Source organism: Anoplophora glabripennis, unplaced genomic scaffold (assembly GCF_000390285.2).
Source record: "Anoplophora glabripennis isolate ALB-LARVAE unplaced genomic scaffold, Agla_2.0 scaffold1484, whole genome shotgun sequence".
In the NCBI taxonomy this organism is placed as follows: Eukaryota; Metazoa; Arthropoda; class Insecta; order Coleoptera; family Cerambycidae; genus Anoplophora; species Anoplophora glabripennis.
In genome coordinates this window covers 2,956-25,574 of record NW_019426064.1, presented here as the reverse complement: position 1 = coordinate 25,574, position 22,619 = coordinate 2,956, and the positions used below count along the sequence as shown (strand labels likewise).

Below are 22,619 nucleotides of genomic sequence, written 5' to 3'. Positions count from 1 at the left end.
TATTTATATTTGGTTCATAAATCAGTGCAGAGTAGTACTATTAAGTTTGAAATGGAATTGTATATTAAACAGGTCTCTATAAATCTTTAGTCCCATCACTCCTGGTGTTGTAACAGGTACCATTAAGAATAAAAACTCGTTATTTGAAATATAAATGTAATGCCCTAATATGACATTGAATCAATGATGCTTATTAAATATGGACTATATTAAATAAGCTCGGTTCCAATTCTATCGGTTTACACATTAGATGCAAAATGTATTGTTCTATGATACGAGACATTTCTAGCCATTAGAACTTTTTTAGGGTAAATCCAATAAATTTGTCATCTTCCATTGTTTTTTCACAACGTAATGTTAACATATTAAATGCATGTATGTATTTAATAATTGGTTCCAATTAGAAAAGCGCAAATTCCAGTTATGTTGTACATACATATGCTCTGCTCGTAAAAGTTTTAACGTGGGATAAGGGGTAACGATGTGTTCTTACACGAGAAATTCCATAACTTCATTTACTGCTCGACAAATGTATAACCTTAATAAATAGTTAACCATTAAAATAAATGTATGAGTAAAGATTATTAGTCTGTCTAAGTAATTATAAAATGCTGAGCTTGCAAATTGTATGTTTCTTTGATACTTTTGATGTAAATTTTAAATTCTTTATTTACGATTCGTAACACCCCAAAACGCTGATAACTCTGTGATTTTTCAAAAAATTTGCCCAAGGGATTCTTTACCCTTAAATGTCGTGAATCTCTGCCCTGATCTATACAGCACAAAGAACAGTTATGATGTATTACATTCTTCTATTTCATTAATTCAACTGTTCGAGAAATAAAACTTGCATCTATTTTTGAGATATCTAAAAATTAATAAACAGCCTGACTTCCGTCATAATTGAGTGCATTATAAATTGACATCGACTTATGACTATATTCGTAGAATTGAATCAATCAAATAATAATGGCATGATAACAGGAATGACCATTTACAAACAGACATCTTTCGTCAATGTGCAGTACAATAATCTTCAATTTACTCTCGTTTTGTATACATCTCTGCGTACTGTTCATTTTTTGCTATCTTTGCACATAATCCTATTATATGAATAGTAGTATGTCAAAAATTGAATTCAAGTTTCTGGCAATAAAATTTGTAGTTACCTCCTCATTTTAGATATCTTTAATCTCCTGGCATAATCAGATGAACGTGCAGGAATAACTCTCTTTCGTACTGCATAAGAAGTTTCTGCGAGACGTCTTCTATTTGGGCGATCTCTTAATCTTAGGCCACGGGCTCCTCTTGAGCTAATGCGGCCCCTGTATGAACCGCGAGATGAAGGAGGGCCCGGGGGCCTACGAAAGTCGTCTCTTCTGGAAAAAGGTGTAGATGTCGAGTGTCGATCGCCAGAATAATTCCTCCGATCTGAATAACTCGTGTGCGAGTCATGTCTACTTGCACCATATCCACCAAAAGAACTATCGTGACGTGAGCTAGAAGCCTGAATAACATAATTAAGAAACAACGTAATTTATCTTACAAAATATTCGTTTGTTAAATTAACTGGAATTATTAGTATATTTATGAAACTTTTTTGTTTCATAAAATCGAATTGAAAATAGAAAACCTTATATTAAAATCAGTATTATAATAAGTAAAACAAGCAAGTAAATATAAAAAAGTTCAAAGATATATGCATATTATGGAAAGAAAATTGTACTGAGAAAGGCGAGGCTTAAACTAGCAGTCAGACTCATCAGCGCGATCATCACAGTACTGCATATAAAATACCGATTATTTAAAACAGGAAAATCGTATTATAGGTTTAAAAATAATCATAACATAGTATAGAAGCTAATGTTTATGCGAATGATATTACATTACTTATATTACACCGTATATTATATATACTTATATTACACAATTATATTACAATTACACCGTATTTTGCGCAATAATAATGTAGATAAATTATTTTAGAAAAGAAAAATTATATGTACCTGTTTTCCTATGTCAAATCGGTACTCCAAAAAATTGTAGTTTATTTGAATCCATCTACAAATGAAATTGTAAGGGTACACCCCTGGTATATTGCAAAAGAATTGTTCAAATGCTGCCCAGACCCTCTCTTTATTAATAAATAACTTTAATGAGACTCGTACCATGAATTGAAAGAGAAAATTCTTGAATACATTTTTAGGTGTCCTCTATATATAAAACCAGAATTGTAAGGGTACACCCTTTAGTTATCGCAAAAAATTGTTTATATCGTCGCCAGATCCTCTTTTTATAAATAAATGGCTGCAGCGAGTTTCGGGCTATGAAAAGCTGAAAAGATTGTGGGAAGCATTAGAAATTGTCCACTGTATTCAATTTTATACAATTAAGAAGGGTCTGGGCACCATTTAAACAATATGTTTCACGGGAAAACACTACATAGGAGGTGCGTCGGTCAAACTCGTGCGGCTTCAGCGGTGGGGATGTCGATCTCTATGTGCGCGGCCGTGCGGCGCTGTGGCGTACGTAATCATATCTCACATCACTGTTGCAGCACCCAGCGCTCCCCACCTTTCCGAATTTACAAACTCGAAAGAAGCTAATTCCCTATGTAGCGTTATACGGTGAAAGCACGGTATAGGGCGTGTACCCTTAAAATTTCATTTGTGAATTATAAAAGATGGATTCAAATAAACTCTATAATTTTTTGGTGTACCAATCCGCGGAAGGAAAAGACGTATAACTCACAAGTTTATCAAGATTATTATTGCGGAATATAAGTTGCAAAAGTAATACAAGTTCATAATTTGCATAAATATTAATCCCTATACTATTTTATGATTTTAAGACTGTAATACCATTTTTCCTGTTTTAAATAATCTATATTTTATATGCAGTATTGTAACAGTCATGCTGATGAGTCAGGCTGCTAGTTTCATCCTCATCTGAGAGTCAGTTACCTATATAAACTGGTGCAATATTCTATTGAAAAAATCTTACGGGTGACTCTCAGACCAAATATAAGAAAAAAACCTCAAACGAATGTAGGACAATGCAAAATGTTTTGAAGGTACAGGATAACAATCTTTTATTATTTAAGATATTTACATTTATTTAACGTTCCTTTTTGGAGACTGTTGGAGTATATGAATTACTGTTTAAAATGATTTGAGTGATATCTTTTTTGTAATCACGACTTCTCTAATGCAAGAATTTTTTTTGTGTGTGATGGTAGCAACTTTTTTTGAGAAGACTTATTTTATCCTTCAAATTTTTATTTAATGATTTTTTTTGTGTATTTAAACTGTTCGCACAAAGTTCATCACAGTGTGATAACTTTTTATATAGGGTGTCCCTGAAAAGTATTGACAATGCTTGACCACAGCACAGAGTAAGTAATACAGAGGAGACGGCCGGCGGAATGCCTTTGATGTCTGGACATTCTCTAATTTGACCTTGTCCCTTTAAATGGGGAGTGGGCAGTGTTTGCCAGACTCTCTGTTTTTCCCTAGAAGCAATGTTGCCTTTTACCTACTTTCCGTTTTTTTTTTAAAATTACGTATTGGGTGATGTTGCGTTGTACTTTAGAAAGATATATTTTTGGAAAAGTATTCCAATTCACATTATATTTAGGAATATTTGACATACCTATATTAATTGCCTAAACAAATTAATAATGGGAGCAAAATACCTTAACTGTGTTTTTAACACCAAAAAGAATCGAATACCTCGATCCTGAAAAGTAATGAACTATACAGCACTTACTTTAAAAATGTGAGATGTTGAAACGTACATTATTTCAAAGTTTTGTTAAAAAGGAAATAGGAAATCTACTGACTTTTATAATCTTTATGTGTTGACAATCTTTTAGGTTTTTTGCAATAATTGTGCTAGTGGTTTCATTCATTTTTGTCTTATTTGATAGTAAATTTGACGTAAATTAGTTCAATTAAAAACATAAGAAACTAATATAATTATATAAAAAATACAAAATAAAAAATTTAGTATATTCATTTAACTTATGGATTGAAATATAAAAAAAAATTGTTGAAATACCCTTTATGTCTCTGGCTAACTGTGTATTACTGATTTGTTGACTGATAATTGTTTAATTAGAACTTTAATACCGTGGGTGAAATAAAACAAAAGTAAATGTAAATGACACTGTTCTTTTTCTTATCCAGCTGTAATGGAATCGGTGTAATTTCACATTCAAGACACTAATATCAGTGTTTTCTTAATTAAAACAAATATAAATCGTGCACATTGTTTCTAAAATTACCATTACAGCCACGAGTTCACCTACCCTCTTTATGCTTCTTATAATAAGACATATGAATGCATTTAAACTTTGTTAATTCACGGTGTTATTTTTTAGTCATTATCCTGAGTACTCCAGTTTCACCACCAGCACCAATTCAAAAACCTTACCACACACAACAAGGGAAGAATATATAACACCAGTTAAATATACAAAATGCACTAGCAAATGTAATTTTTTAAAAGTGTCCAAATATGTATATTTGGACGATTAACAGATCATTGGGATTTCTAACACCCACACCCAGACACACACACATATCATATCTCTCGGTAAATCTTGAAAATGTTAGATGACCAACAATTGTGAAAAAAATTGACGTTTTTTTGATATTCGTATATTTATTTTTTTTTTAAATTACATTTACTTTTTTTTCTGGTTTTTTATTAAAAATAGGACACAACTTAATGGCAGATTTCTGAGATAAAAAAAAAAAGCCACAATGATGCCCCTTTTCAAAATATACTATAGCAAGGGTCGGCAAGTAATTTTAGGTGGTCCGGATACTTTTGAAAATTTTTAACAAGATCCAGGAAAAAAACTCATATTCCTTACTAATTTTTTATTTTAATTTGCACTCACAAAATAATATGAAATACAATAGATGATAGGCATATTTGTATTCAAAAATCAATGGGAGAAATTACATTTGCGGTCTTGAATTAGTTTCTTTACTAACCTACTAACCATTAAAAAATTATAAGGGTGGCAATCAAATGTATTGTTATCTATAAGAAAAATATATTTTTAAATAATTTGAGTAATTATACATTCAAAAAATTTTTGGTGGTCCAGTTTTTTACCTTCTGCGATCAGTATCTGGACCGCGGTCCGCCAGTTGCCAACCGCTGTACTATAGGTTGCAGCCATGTGACTTCAACAATCTTAATAATGTATAACCCAAACAAAAACTACTACAAAAATTACAAGTATGTGTTGGATAACTAAAACAATGAAAATAAGGCATCAATGAGACAAAAAATCAATTTAAATTGCCAAAAGTGTGCATAACAGTATTAACGAAAGAAAGCTATTTCAATAATAAAATAACTTTTTTAGAATCTTATCTTTGAACTTCGTAAAATTTTGAGAATTTCTCATTCCCAAATTAATTTGCACCTTATTTTAAATGTTATGTAATAAGTTAATGCTCATGGAGGATCGGGAAATGGGGGTGAAGTGGGATGTGGGGGGCCCTATACTTACCATGTTAAATAATCATTGCTGTCAATGCAAAGAAAAATATTCTTATACTAGTGAGTAAGTAGGTTGAGAAACTTGTTTGTAGATATTGAATAAAATCGAGTTTAAAATACTCATAATTACATATTTCCATCTTTCAATTATTTTTTACCCAATATGCATAATTTAATGTCATGACTTGCAACATAAACTTGCCAACAGCGCACCAGTTTATTATTTGTAAGTTGGCAGTCCTTGTATATAGGTATACATTATGCAATGATCGCAAGCACAGCGGACTGTTTTAACCTCTAAGATATTAGTTGAAGACCAGAGTCGGTAGAAAGGAAAATTTATTGCCAAATGTATGTGCTTGAGAATTAGAACAGAAAATTGTAGAGCCTGAACCTCCGTACATCGTTCGAGGACATTGACTAATCAACATGGCACAAACCATGCACCACTCTTTGCAAAGAACGTTTATGTAATTTAGATTATTTACAAACTGTGATTACGAAGAAATTCACATAGAAAAGTTTAAATATGATTTAGTTACATGCATACGTAGTATACTACTAATGTGCACTTCTGTGAATACAAACGTTCCTTATAAAACTTAAGCGTTTAAACTGTTTAAAGCGATTGTATTTAGGAAAGTATAATACAATTCGATATAATATACAGGGTTAACTATCACTTAGTATATAAATTTTAAGTGAGGATAGAGAAAAATAAGATTTAACAGAATTGCCCTTCAAAAAATTTTTAAAATTGCTTTTAAAGCTGAATATTTGTTTTCTAAACCTCAGTGAAACCCCTATTTCACGACGGCTTTGACCGTCCGTCAGTCGCGAGATGCGAATTTCGCATACGGCAACGGTAGTGAAACAGCGCCGCGTTGCCACTAGGGTTGCCAGATGTCCGGTTTTCGACCGGACAGTTCGGTTTTTTTATGCCTGTCCAGTTGAAAAAAGTTTGGTAAACCGGACAAGCAAATGTCCAGTTTTTTGTTGAATTCATAAAATATCCTGCAATTTCGGAAAAAATTTTTGCCTAAAAACGATAACAGCAGCAACAGCGCGCGGAAAACGAATTTATTTCGCCGCTGAACTTGTTGCGCAAATCTAACAGGCAACAATGCACTGGATTCGTAGAGTGAAAACTGAAAAAGTCCGCCTCGCTTGATAGTTCCGTAAACTTGTGTACTGCGTTGGTATGACTCATAGCTTATCTCAAAATCCACTACTACTACTTAAAAGCAGCGGCATCTAATGCAAAATATATTAAAAAATGAAAAAGATTTTAACATTAGTGACATTTTTTTTACTTAGGTATAAATATTGTTTTGTTTGTTTGTTTGTTTTTCATTGTGGAATAAAAGAATTATTTATTTAATTTGTTTTTTTTTTTGAGCACATCTGGCAACCCTAGTTGCCACGTGTATCGATTATCCGCGCATTTGAAGAAAAACTTTTATTTACAAAATGTTGACGATTATTTGATAAGAAAGACATGCAGAATATGTTGGCACCGAGGTTAGCATCTACCTTTCTGATATTCCGATATGGTACTCAGCCCGACGACCACGACCAGGTGGATCCCCTCCGTTGGGAAAACCATAAATTAAAAATTAACACAATAACACTGCCATACGGTTACGGCCAAAGCACTACAACAGTTGCTCAAAGAGGCCGTCGTTAACCTGGACACACAACTTCAATCGATTAACCAATGAGCCACAGATGCGTGCAAAAAAGTCCAGGATTGTTGTGAACTTGATCAGCTGCACTTTGAATTCGTGCATGTAACTGTTGTACATTGTCGACCTCTGTTTCATAGACAATGGATTTCATGTAGCCCCAAATACAAAAGTCCATTGGATTTAAATCGGGTGAATGAGGTGGGCATCGTGTTGGTCCCCCCAATCCAATCCAATGATTAGGACACTGTTTACCCAAAAATGCACGCACAGGTCTGGCAAAATCATATGTTTGAATATTATTAAACAATAAATTTGCCCCTTGAAAGAGCTAAGAAAATTCGTCGAATAATAATAAAAATAAAAAATGACTATTGCGATATGTAACTAAAAATTAAACGCCTTCTTTCTTTATTTTCAAAATTTACATACGTATTTAAAATGCCAGCACGTGTAAAACAGTATTCGTCAGTCCAAAGAATGTTAGAGACAAAGTTTGGGGCCTGTTCAATTTGATTTTGTAACCAAGTACAATATGCCATTCTCACCGGAAAATCGTTGGCATTTAACGCTTGGACCTTTTGGATGTGATACGGATGAAACCCATTCTCCTTTAGAATCCTCCAAGCCTGTCAATATGTCAATGATGTATTACTATTTCTTCCACAACTTAGTTTTATTTCATTTTGCTTGCCTTGTTCTGCGATATTTCCAGTTTTCTTGCGATCATTGTTGTAGTGCTTATGGAAGGTTCTTGTTCTACCAAATTTAGTACGACTTCAACATGGTCCAAATTATTTTGACCTCCTGGTCCTCCTCTACGTGCTTTTAATGTGGCAGAATCTCGCATACGTTGCACAATTCTTACAAATGTGGGGGAATTTGGCATATTTTGTCTGTTCGGAAAACGCCACCGGTATTCCTCTGCTGCACGATTTGCACTTTGATCGCACTTCTCGTATGTTAACACCATATGCGTCATCTCGGAGTTTGAATATGGCATGTTTGCAAACACAAATTCACTTCAAGTAAAAAAAAAGTAAGATACAAAACCACCACCTATTCGTTTTCAACATCCTTGTAGAGTTTTACACTAATAAATAATAGTAAACACAAATAATTACTTACTAAAAGTACGTACGTGAACAAAAACACAAACATCGACAAAACGACAAATTATTTGAACTCAACAGCTGTTTGTTCTGTGAAAATAGAGTCGTAGTCACCTATTGAAAATTTGAAACAGCCCCATCTCTAGGCAAGTAGCGTAAGGTGCACTTCAGACATCTCGTTTTTAAACTTCTTTTGCTGTTGGGGAATTAAATAGTGATATTAGTAATAAAAATAAAAACAAAAATCGTCGATGTTCGTATAAAATAATTAGTACCTATTATTTTAAGCTGTAAGTCCCCGGGGTATTTATAGTTTTCTGTAATAATTCAGCAGTACCTATCCAGGCCACTAGATCAACTTGAGTCGCGCGATTTTCGGGTTATGTTTACATTCACTACAGTTATCAAGGCACCGTATTGTATGCAATTACACATACGTTTTCCAGTATCCCAATAAATATATTCAAGATTATATATAATGTACGTGAAGAACATGCGATGTGAACAAATCTAAAGGGATGTTTTGGAGAGTCGAATGCAAATTCAACACCGCTACGGATATCAGAAATCAAATTAGACGCGGGTGACTGGTGCATTCCGATTTTTCGATTATTATTCCTTTTGTTAAATTCCTATTCACTTCAATGGACATTTTAATTAATTGTGTGTGGTGGTGTTTTATTGTTACTGTGTAGTCCTAACGGATCTGCAATGTGCAAAAATGTTGTTTTGATAGTATGCAACAACGGAACTAACAACAACAAATGTAAAATTCTGCCACGATCTGGATTAACATCTATCAAGTAGGTATTAATAAAAAATGTTTATTTCTGTCGTTTCTACAATGGCAAAATGTCAACGCCTTTAAATATTGCTGAACAGCTGTGTGAAATCATGTCAGATGACGATTCATAACTGTCGATTTACAGGGAACAAAGGGGGTTTTGCCCTATTTTTTAAACATCGAGCTAAAATTTCGAAATATTTTTATTACCTTTTAGGCCTCCCTGAGCGTGTGGTCAAAATTTATGTACTAAGTGATAGTTAACCCTGTATTAGTATTATGCCGTGATACAATGATAATGCAGCCAAAAATATTTTAAAAAATATATTGAAATTTAATTTGTGTATCGAAATGCTTATTTAAATTTCCCACCATCTAACCTCAGTCATACTCTATTGCGCTGTTGCCGTTTATTACACGGCGGAAGACAAGTCAGAACTTTTTATGTTTTATAATTTATTGCTCATCTATTAATCAATTATTCAGGTAGTCTATATTTTTTGTTTTTACCATTTGAATTTTTTCACCGGTAATTCGATTGTAAGGGTATGTATGATAATATTTCCCATAAGAACCTATGTAAATAGTCAAATTTTTGACAGTAATTAAATATAAATCGATAAATAATTCAAGAATAATTCACAGAATTTGTTTTGTTCACATTGCAAAAATAATATATCTCAATAAAACAAAATTGGCTGAATTTTTTCGTACCACCCGATTCTCCTTAACATGTAGTGAAACAAAGAATCACTTTTGTTGGGTTTTTGACTTTCAATAAATATTTTTTCACTCTATTATAAAGGTACTAAACTAATTCAAATAAATTATTTACAGTTTATCAAATTATCAACAGTTAGGTATCTTGCCTGTCCATATTAAATATCTTTTGCATACCTATATTTTTAATATCAAAGAACACCGTTTGATTTCGTTTGATAGGATTTTCCTAGGAAAAAATTAAATTTACCTAAATTAGTTCTTTACAATACAGTAAATGTCAGACCTAATAATATTGTTAAAAAAAAATTCAATACCATTTTTTCTCAAAATTAAGCAAACTTAATAGTGGTAAAAATAAAATTTTTGAAATTCTCACCCTAAAAATTAATTACTCAAATTTCAGTTGAAATGGTTTCGAAAATAGTGCTAATACAAATTTTTCTATATATATTGACACTGTATTAATTGAAACAGAGCAACATTTGCTTAGGATATATTTGGGTCAATCACCCTATCTGACTTCAACATATAAACTTTTTTCTTATTTTTGGCTTGGGAATCATATCGTACAATTTTGTCAGAATATTCAACACCTGGATAAATAATACTTTAGCTATGATACTAATTTGTTATTTAAAATATGTAGTATACCCTTTCCTTACACTTTTTTCTCAAATAATTTGTTCCTCATCTCGCATCATATAAATGGTGTAACAAAAATTAACCAACATAAAAAATCAAAAACCCTTACCGTATTTTAGAAAAAGAAAAAAAAAAATGAGTGTGGTTCACACCCATTATTCAGTCAGTTCATGTTCATTACACCCTTTATTTTGTCACCAAATCAGAGGTTGTGCAACGTATATCAAAATACTTTCTTGAATTGAGGAAAACACAAAAACAATTGCCAGAAAAATACTTTTTTCAAATTCTAGTAAATGCTTTCCTGTTTTCCTTCTTTTTCCTTATGTATTACAAAATGATAAATAGAATCTTACCTCTAATCTCAATCTTTTTCTATCTGGAGATCTTCGTCCACCGCTGTCACGTCCAGAATAACTTGAATCCTAAAAGATATCAATAAATTTATATCAAAGATATAACAACAATTTAAGAAATTATATAAGAAATAAACATTATACAGTCTTAATAAATGTTTACAAGCCATGTGACCGCCGAACTTAGGCAACCCAACAATGCACGACTGGTATTGGTAACTAAAATTCCCTAAATCTTGGCGTCGCCAATATTAATGATTAATTTCCAATGAACAATGACAAACCGTTACGTCTACACTCGAGATAATGCGATCCATGATTGGTTGAATAAAATCTCGTGAAAAATTACACCAATCACCAGCTGGTGAAATAGAATACATATTGTGTTTTGATGTAATCTTGATCTTGTTTTAATTTTACAAAAATTTATTTGCAAATGTGAAGCAAATAAAATTACTAGTCACTTGGCTTGTAATCATTTATGAAGGCTCTACAGGGTGTCTCACTGGGAACTGCATTGATCGATATCATGGAAAATACTGCTCTGAAAAATTAGAAAATTTGGCAACATGACAATGTCCCTGGAGCGAACACAACTAAAATATCTAGAACTCTCCAGCACTGCCGGTTATAATGGAAGTGGACACCAACTTCGTTATTTATTATTGAAAATTCGTATTCTACGTGAAATTTGCGGGCGACTTTATTAAATATTCCCTGTACCTAGGAGTTATAGATTTTGAGATTAATTTTTAGAGAAAAAATTTGGCAGATGCAAGAGTCCGCGGAGATGCTAGTAACTCTTTTCAGAAGCGTGATGTCAAGTGGATTTTTGGTACCTGTAAAGGGCATTGGTTACACTAAATCGCAGTATACCAACAAATTAAAACATTTAATACTAGGTGTGTCATTTTTACTTTTTGGACACTTTTTCTCTTCTCAGACCTGTTGTCAAATTGGCTATGACATGAATGATTTTCTTTAACAAAAAGGAATGGTTTTTAAAAATGTTTTCAATTAACCTAAATAACCGACATTTGTCTTCAAAAAAAAAATTAAGAAATCTATATTTAGTTTATTTATACCACTATTGTCTGACAATCTATAGTGGTCTTAGAACCCACAACAAGAATCAAAATCAATATCAGTCCACGGAGCCTTGCCCAAGAACAATGATGGCAGGTCAAAGCTAAAGCTAACGAAGTACATTGTCTGTAATTATTGGCAGTGACCACGTACATAGGCCACACTATAACACCCTGAACACCCTTTAGGGTAATCATTGAGTAAATAAATATACTACATAATGACCCGAAAAACCATGGTACTTTAATGGGGGAAACCACATTACGAGGTCCAAAAAATCGGATTTTTTTTTATTGCATAAATTGTTAGTATATTTATTCAACAATACGCTGCCAGAATTTCAAAACGATATTCTTATTCGTAAAGCGTAAAACCAAACGCCCATCGAGTCAATGCTCGGGCACATAGGAGGTAAAGTGGAGCGTTTGTTTAGGTATTTTAGTCACTTATTAAGACAGAAAAGAACAGACGCAAGCTAAGAATGAGGAATGAGGAAGAAGGACTGTTATATGGTGCTGGAATCTGGAATCACTGATTGATCGGAAAGCACTCAATAGACACCTTTCTCAAATTTCTAGTTCTCGGAGATCTTCACTCATTTTTTTTGAGAAAACATTTTTTTTATTCACAAGCTCAAAAAATTATGAACCAATCGTTATGAGAATTGAAAGTGTTTCTTTATGAAATTACAAAAAAACATGAACCAACAATTGGAATGATATCATAATTTTAAAGGTTTTTTATTCAAGTGAAAAAAAAAAAAAAAAATGGTGAAAATCAATAAATTTTTCTCAAACGTGTCAATCTTTTCAAAATTTTCAGTTTTTACCGGAAATGAGGTTCATATTCTTAGAAAACATAATGCACAAAAACAACCATTTCACTTTCAGATAAAAATTGCGACAATTTTTTTGAAAAAACTACATCCTCCAATATTTTCAACAAGATAGAACTACAGCACATATTGCAGCAGAAACTATCTTCAGGAATTTTTATGGTGATACATTTGTTACTAGGGGTTTAAACATCCTCTTCACACACTTGAAGAGCTGGAAGCAGCAATTGAACATGAAATAAACATAATCAATTCAACTTGAACGTATTTTTGAGAGCTTGATTTATGTTTGGAAAACGAAGATGGTCATTTTGAATATCCATTATAAATTTGATTGATATAATATATTTTTGTTAGCTGAGTAAAAAACTTTGTGTTTATGTTAGCATTGTATACTAAATTAATTAACCTATAATTTATATTTAAATATTGAAAAAATAAAAAATAAAGCAATGAAAATTTTTTGTTTCATTAACAATATCTCATTATCTCTGAACGAAAGTGGATTACAAGAGCCTATATTTTTAAAATGACAACCTCTTTCAAACAAAAAATACTTTTTTTAATATAGAACGGCATAAAAATTCAAAATATCTTAAGAGGTGTGTAATTATTTTCTACTGAAAGAAGAAACACGTTTTGCAAATTAAAGTTCAATGTATGTAAAGAATTGTAGTAATGTACTCCACTGGGCTCATTTTCTGTTTTCAGGGAATTTTGTGTTAATCGCTGACTCCATTGTAAGTTTGGTTGCCTAACAATCGTGGTCACGTGGGACTCGTTAAAATCATTGAATGAAATAAATTTTTTAAGACCAACTTATTAAGGAAGTAAATCTGTACCAAGGTAAATTGATCTAAATCGGTTTTATTTTCATCCAAAGTAGCTATCCTTACGATTGCAAACACCTTGTATATTAAAAACAGAAACCTTGGGACAATCAATTGCCTTTTTTTAAAAAATGATGCATTTTCTGTAATGTAAACAAGAGTACCTCTTTGTGTAAAATGATGTTTTACTTTCTAATACACTATAAAAAACCTAACCTGAAAAAAGTTGTTATAAAATGTCACTGAAAGATGTACCAAATTTCAATACAATACATTTTTTTTAACAAAAGATATGCCTAAAATTCGATTTTAAAAAATCATTTTCGAGGCTCTCCATTTCAAAAACAAAAGATAAAACCCATTGCCCGTAGAAAAAATAGAAAGAAATGCCTACATTTTACTGTAGATTAATAATAAAACTTACTGGTCTGTATGGTTTATGATAATCATCATGTGTCCTAGAAAAGCGATCTGATGCCCCAGAATATTTATTTCTTGAGTCAAAAGAGTTTCTCGAATCTAATGAATTTGAGAAGGAAGATGAAAATCTTCCACTAGAACCGCCCCCATGTCCAGAATATCCACCTCGGTTTCCACCACTCCATGAATTATTTCCTCTGCTCGAATTACCTCTATATCCACTTCCCCTTGGAGAAGAAAAACCTCGACCTCGAGACATTATTGATAGGTTTTAACTTGAAACTGAAATATAAATATTACATAAAAAAAATATTTACAATGTTCTTACTGCCTTAAAAATACTTTAAAATCACTACATTAAAAAAAAACCTTCACTATTATAGGAACGAAGACAAAACCTTTTTTATTTTAGTCTAATTTCTAGTTCATATATCCTACAGCCATTAGCTGAATATTTCTTATTTTATCATATTTTAAATTCGTATTTGTATGTTTCATTTTCGACATTTCAAGAAAATGTAATTCACTAAAAATTCACTTTACTTGATTTGGTTATTTGCTAAAAAATTTGATCTCTATAAAGAATATTCACAAAGGGTTATAGTAAAATGAACGACCTGTATGATTTAACCTAATAGGAACATAATCACTGCATGAAGAGAAACTAAGCAACAGCAAATTTTACTCAAATCGGTTAACTGGGTTCTGAGTTAAGGAGAAAACAAGAAATAAAAAAGAGAAACATATAACTTTTTTGCGACATTTTTCGTTTAAGCAAGTTTGGTTAAATCGACCCCATTTGTGTTCTAGATTATGCCCTTGAAATATGTAACATTCGTTAGGTGATACCCTGTAGAACATTACAATCTCTTAATAAAGTGTTTTCAATGTCAGTTTCATATATTTTATTCAGAGTACATATATTACGGTATTATATACTATCCCAAAAATCCCGTACACTGTGGCTAAATCTTAAGTTGTTCTTGTCACAACATAATTTGTTGAATGGAGTGAATTTATAGTTACCTATGTATCGATATTTAATTCAAAGAATTTTAATCGTACCTAATTACCTATAAGGCTTTCAATTGACTACAGTCACACTAAACACTAAAATTTATGTTGTATATGTATTGTAATTAGGTACAAATAAACTTCCTTTATAATAACAAGACATAACATCAGCGTTGTGACAAAGGCTTATCAACTCATCAAAATATACAAAGAAAAATCAAGATTTTGATTAACACTACTGTATAAAAAAATTCTCTGTGAATTACCGACTAGAATTGAATTGTACATGCAGTATTTAACAATATAAGATCGAATATTGTTTGGTTTCTGAACTGTTAAAAAAAAATCCAAGTGACTATAACAAAATAGCAACTGCTGAAAATTTGTTTGCTGGATAGTTTTCTTTAAGCACTATATAAAGATAGAAAATGTCATAGAATAAGTCACGAAATAGTTAGTATATTGTTATATTAGAATTAAAAGTATTACTTGTATGGCGAGCAAATTTTGTATTTATGAGGATGCAAAATTGGGAGACAAGAAAGACACTTTTAATCCGAATAAAACATGCTATTTTTTCTCCAACCAAAATTCCCCATTTAATTATTAATTTGTGCTTTGACATTATTCAGTAGGATATATCGATGTAATCAAGGGTACTTTGTGAAATATTAGTCGCCATACTGCTAATTGAGTTCATTTGTGATTGTGGTTCAATTTGCTGAAAACTCTGTAAAAAAAGGAATCTAAAAAAGATTTAGATGTACCTGAGGAGATACTGGAGTGTGCTAAAGAGGTTTCTTTGAATCTTCACCCAAAGAAATCTCGAGTTTATGAATGTATCAACCAACGTTTCATGGAGACAAAATGAGGGATATGTACCGAAAAAATCGCGAGTATTTACAAAGGAGCAAGTTGATTTGCTTTTTGAATAGTGCACCTGATAATTTATATCTGAAGCTTTAAAAATAAACAAAATTTTTAAAAAGCTTCTTATAGGTCGTCCTAATATTGGGGGTTGCAGGCGCATGAATGAATTAGTCAATTTAACAATAATTGATAATGTCAAGACGTGAAATCCACCTTAATTATAAAATTGCCCAATACCAAAACCACGTTCTGTTTACTGTACTGGGAGACAATTATTTAAGTTTTTATCGAAAATATGTTGCTTTACGTCCACAGGGATTGGTAGAACGTCAATTATTGTTTGTTTATAGGTCGTCCTAATATTGGGATCGGGAAAATCACTAGTAGTGCCATTCACTCATTTTATTAGGCTGTGCTAGAGTCTATGGAGGCAGGTGAATGCCCTGCTGGGATCTTTTGTGACCTTAACACGGCTTTTGACTGCATCGATCGAAAAAATTATCAATTTATGGATTACGTGGACTTTCATTAGATTGGATATGTTCATTTTTAAATAACCGGAGTCAATATGTTAGTCTTAAACATAGATTCTTCTGGTGATCAACACATAAATTCTAGAACACAGACTATAACCATGGGTGTACCACAGGGTTCCGTGTTGGGTCCTATGTTGTTCCTGTTGTATATTAATGACAACGACCATTGCTTCTACATTCATTTTACTATATTTGCCAACGATACTTCCCTTTTAATTTCTGATAAGTCTTCTTATGACATAGAGACCAAATATGTTATACTTGATAAATCATATACATGGTTCTGTCAAAATAATCTTTACTTTAATGTGACAAAGACTCATGCGGTCTCATTTCATAATCGTCAACGTGCAACTACTAAATTAAACCTAAATATAAATGACATTCCCATTAATAACGAGATACAGGTTAAATTTTTGGGAATTGAATTTGACAGTAATTTGTCCTGGTAGCCTCATTGTTTAAATTTTTGTTCAAAACTGAATTCAATCTGTTATTTATTCCGAAATTTGCGTACTGTGCTTGTAACTAAGCAACTTATAAATCTGTATCATGCACAGGTTGGCAGTAGAATAAATTATGGTGTCTGTTTCTGGGGTGGGTCTCTTGTCTTCTGACGTGTTTGTATGTCAAAAAAAGGTACTAAGATGTATTTTTAATGTTTCCAGTTCACATTTCTGTAGACTTTTTTTAAAACTATTTTATTCTAATTCTACCTGGTCTTTTCATATTTGCTTTGTGTAATTATGTATTTAATAATAAATCTAAATTTTATACCAATATGGAAATTCATGAAATCAATACACGACAAAAAAATGAATACCATATACCATTTATGAGACTGCAGCTCACCATGAAATCACCAAACTGTCTGGGCCTTAAGGTATTTAATAAATTACCTAATGATGTAAAGACCTGTTGTACTGTTGAACTTTTTAAAAAGAAATTAAAATCGTACCTAATTGATATGTGTCTGTATTCTTTGGATGAGTACTTTAGATTTTAATGGACTGCGATTTTGTTATTTTTATGTGAACTATATGTGATCTAATGTGTTGTTAATTTATTTAATTTAGATTTGATTATAAGTTATGTGTGACAAATTCTTATACAGTGTAAAACTGTCTATTGGAAAATATATATTATTATTATTGCAGGCACATGCCATTCTGAATTAGTCAATTGGCGGAAGGCTATATTGAAGACTTACTTTTGAATAAAAATATTGCAAAAAGAATACTGAAAGTCGATAGCGGTAATGATAAACAAAGCACCATTGTCATTTCTGATTTCACATCTGAAAATAATAACTACTAATAAAACGTGTTGCACTGCTTTGAGAATTGCTCCAAGAATGAGGCTAGTGTCAGTTTCAGTGGTTTATTTAATTTTAATACAAACTGTGTATTTAATATTAATGTGGATAAACAAACATTATTGTAAATATTGTTGAATAAACTTTTCTATAAATTAAAACTTGATCTTTCGATTAAAAGTGTTAATCGAAAGATTAAAACTGTTAACTTTAGCTCCTAAGATTAAAAGTAAATACTTTTGTTGCTAAGATACCATTTTTTTTCTCAGTAAGGAAAATGACAACCTTAGACTTCTTCAAAAAATGCCATAGTTTTGTAACGGATGGAGAAAAAGAACTTTAATTTCATAAATGGTTTAATACCTTTTGTTGATATAAAGTATGTTCAAAATTGGATACTAATAATACATTACTATCTCGGGAACTGTCCGACATAAAAGATATTATATATATTCAGGGCTTCAGATAGTAATTTCCCTTTAAAACATGATTAGCTATTATAAACAGGGAACATAGACTTTATAAATTTATATTTCTGCTGTATAACGTTATAATTTACTGTTTTCAAGATAAATGGTAAAATCTGACAATGACTAGCTAATTATTACCAAAAGTGTGAAAACAGCACCTTATTTTTTTAAATAATATCTTCGAAATAATCATGAATCAAATAAAATATTTACATGGCTTCCACACACTGTGTTATGCGACTTATATTAAATTTTCATAAATTTTAGACACCTTGTATCTCAAAAGCTAAGTGCATCCCAACAACATTTATTTTAACTTCTATTGTTAACTTGCGAGGTAGAATTCACTGTTAAAATTTAGTCAAGCATTTTAGATATATCATGTATACAGGCTGTTACAAATTCGCTTATTACTACAGGGATCTCAGAAACGGTAAGATATACGAAGTAGCTTAAATAGGAGCAAAGTTGCATAATTAGGGGGCCAACATTAGGCCTCTAAGAAATCAGGGCTAACATGATTAGTTTTCGAAATATTTGAAAAAAACCGAATTTTTGGAAATCCGATTTTGATTCATTTTTGCCTTGTTTGAGGTGATATAACTTTTTACACTCTATCCAATGGCATAATGAATTTTCATACGATTTGTCTCTCCAGGACCACTATCAACTTCATTTTTTTAAATACGACCCTGGAAATTTTATTTTATTTTTTGCAAGTCTTCGTGACCCCCAATACTGTACTGCTTCAACCCAAACCAAATTCAGAAGTTTTGTCTCAAAATATCATCTTCATTGTATTCGTTCGAAATTTATCTATTTTTTTTTAAATTTAGATTTCTATCATACACTCCAAGTGTTATTAGACCCTGTGAAATCCATTTATTTAAATTACCATCACATGTTACAATAAAACATTATTAATTTTAATCCTGTACTCATAATTATTTCTGGGTTTCTCGGGTGCTCAAAATTCAAACAAATTTCGATCTAATTCTTTTCAGGATATTCATACAAATACAGCTCATCGGACATGCTCTTTCATAGTTGCAGTTACAGGTATAATAAATTCCGATCATATTATGCTTATCTTCATTTTCAACATTTGCCAAAACGGAAACATTTTTGAACATTTAATAATACAAAACATATTTTAATGTATATGTATATTCATTTGGAGTTTTAGTTGTTCATATGCATTTTTAAGAATTAATTTGTCATAATTAAATAAAAATTGTAATGTTTTAATTTTAACGCAATAACTTATCTAATTATGTAATACCATAATAAGTGTGATAATAATTTAAATAACTAGGTGGATTTCACAGGGTCTAACGACACTTATAGTGTACGATTATTCAATAAACATTGAAATCTAAATAAAAAATTTAGATAAATTTGGAGCGAATACATTGCAGATGAATTATTGGAGACTAAACATTTGAATTTGGTTCGGGCTGAGGCAGTAAAGTATTGGGATTCATGAAAGCTTGCAAAATATGTTATAAAATTTCCAGGATCGTATTTAAAAAAATTAAGTTGATGGTCCTGGAGAGACGAAACGTTATACAGTAGGCGCTCGCTAATCGGACATGTCTTAGACCATTAAATTGTCCGATTACTGGAAGTGTCTGACTATTGGAAGTAACCCAAAATATGAGTCTGTCATTTAAAAACACACAATTTGATTAGGCTATAGAGTTTAATATAAAGTAGGGTATGTTTATTGAAAAACTATACTTTTAAAATTAAGTAAAATAATAATATGTATTATTTGTATGACTTGTTAATAATAATAACAATAATAANATAATAATAATAATAACAATAACAATAATAATAATAATAATAATAATAATAACAATAATAATAATAAATGTCTTTATTCACATTATTTGTACAAAAGAAAAAATAGTGGCGGCGTTCGATTCCTCGCTCTTCCACGCAACCACATAAAAGAAAAATAATTACAAAAATTTACAAGGAACATTAGAAATATAAAAGTAATATTTCATCAAATTTATAATATAAGTTTTTATTGACTCTTTGTGTGCCTATAGATTATAATATGATAAATACGGGCAAAAATAGTATGATAAACCATAAAAAATCTCTAGAAAATTCACGTTTTAATTTTACTGTAAATGAAAAAACATATCTATTGTGCGGTGGAGTGCAATGAATTTGCTTTTGTCCAATTACCGAGCGGTAACCCAACAAAACCGTCCGACTGTACAGCTGACCATGCCCACACGAAAAGCGTTCAAAACGTTCGATTACTGGAAATGTCAGACTATTGAACGTCTGATTAGCGAGCTGGCTACTGTATATAAAAATTGATTATGCCATTCAATAGAGGGCAAAAAGTTGCCATGAGAAAGTGTTCTTCTTTCTTGAATATCACCCCAAACAAAGCCGAAATGAAACAAAAACGGATTTCCAAAATTTCGGTTTTATTCAAATATTTTGAAAAGTAATCATGTTAGCCTTAATTATTAAGAGGCATAATGTTGATCCCCTGATTATGCAACTTTGCCCCCATTGAAGCTACTTTATATAGTAGAAGAGATATCTCTTACCGTTTCCGATATCCCTGTAGTAAGAAGCGAATTTGTAACAGCCTGTATTAAACTAAATAAATGTATTTTACATTCGTTAATTTTACTTTCGCATACATTAATAAATGCAATTTTTAGTTCTCCGTTACTATTCAGTTTTGCATTCGCGAATATCAATTTGAAATATTTGACAGTAGGTCACGCACTGCCACTTTTGTGGCTCAAAGCATTCACAAAAATTAAAAGTACCAAGAGATTTGTTTAGGTTTCGACAGAGAATGATTCTAGGATGATTCAAATTAGTTGACCATTCCATTTTTAAGAACTAACAATTTTGAATAAATATTAAAATGCAAAACAACACGTTTGATATCCAAACTTGGTTGATGCTGTGAAAAGCAAACTACATTTAATTATAATTAACAAATTTTTAAGCTATATTTGAAAGTATTCTCAATATAAAGATTAAGGGTTCTTACAAATTAACTCCCTCATATCAATGTTGGTGAAAACGACTGGAGGTTATCATTTTTTACTATCTTGACATTGAAATCTGTACATTTAACTTCTACAGAATGAATTCAGCTATCGAATAGTTAATAGGTAGATTTCAACCATCGAATAAATCGATTCAATGCTAGAGTTAGGGACTATGAAATGCCTTACTTATGGAAGGTATGTCAATTTATTACTTTATTATGATACAATAGTTATACATTTACACGAACAACAATCACTCGTAATGTTTGTGCTCGTCTCATGCACCAACATTAACTAGTGATCACAATTATCAATAGTAATTGATTATGGCTAATCCAGTGGCATTTCATTAAAATATCACATTGTTTTTATTCAATGGAACTGATCACTACTTAGAATAACGACTAATGCTAAGTTAGGACTAGGTTCATGCTATTTTTTATTAATTTTTATATATCTTCCCTTAGTTCTTATAACAAGAATCAACTAATTAACTAATTTGTCTCTATAATAACTGCCCTAGAACCGTTTTATGGAACCAAAACAAAACTTAAAACTATTTAGGTCTGTTTTTAGGGCAGTTTAAAAGCCGCTAAAGCGATCCTTCAGATAGTAAAATTAAACAGAAATGTTCTATCACTAAAAATTTTTTTCATTATCCTCTTCAATACCCTAAGAAATACCTCACATAAACGTATATATTTTATATGCAGAAAACCAAAACCACCACGCTACCACCAAGTTGTAATGGCGAATGGCGTCCATCCAATATAATTACGAAAAACTAAAATATAAAATGTAGAATGTAGGAAACATACTTTCATTACAAGACACTTCTACTACAAGCTGAAAGGAATACTATCACGAATAAAATTTTAATAAAAATGTATTACAATTAAGTACCTACCACAAAAATTAATAATAAAAATAGAAAACGCTACAACTTACCCATCAAGATCACCGAAATCGACCATAGAAAATATAGTTACTAAATTTTCTATGATATCGACTTGTCTCTTGTCTGGACACCATAGATATACAGAAATAAATTATTACCTATACATCTGTGGTCGTCAATTGACAGCACAAAACATAATCCATCCGTCATCGATCCTCGTCACTCCACCACTCCATGGCTAAAAATTGGTCTCAATGATTTGGGATCGAGGGGGATTATCCCTCTTTATCCTGCCTCATCTCGTGTAGGCCTGGACAGCCTTCGTAGGTGGGCCCCATCCGTCGTCTACCCCGACCGCAAATGCGGCCGGTGTAGGCGCTTTGNGATTTGGGATCGAGGGGGATTATCCCTCTTTATCCTGCCTCATCTCGTGTAGGCCTGGACAGCCTTCGTAGGTGGGCCCCATCCGTCGTCTACCCCGACCG

The 22,619-nt window shown here is 31.6% G+C and overlaps 1 protein-coding gene across 1 annotated transcript in view; it reads right to left on the bottom strand.

The window, feature by feature from the left end:
- The window catches only part of LOC108915629 (zinc finger protein on ecdysone puffs), a 50,199-nt gene extending 27,938 nt beyond the window's left edge, over nucleotides 1-22,261 (bottom strand). Inside the window, exons 1-4 of the mRNA XM_018721717.1 lie at nucleotides 22,185-22,261; nucleotides 13,998-14,275; nucleotides 10,823-10,891; nucleotides 1,170-1,507 (exon numbers count right to left, since the gene is read on the bottom strand). Of these exons, the coding sequence (XP_018577233.1) occupies nucleotides 1,170-1,507; nucleotides 10,823-10,891; nucleotides 13,998-14,252 (662 nt within the window). The 5' untranslated portion in view covers nucleotides 14,253-14,275; nucleotides 22,185-22,261. The remainder of the gene's footprint in view (nucleotides 1-1,169; nucleotides 1,508-10,822; nucleotides 10,892-13,997; nucleotides 14,276-22,184) is intronic.
- Between the last annotated feature and the right edge of the window lie 358 nt (nucleotides 22,262-22,619).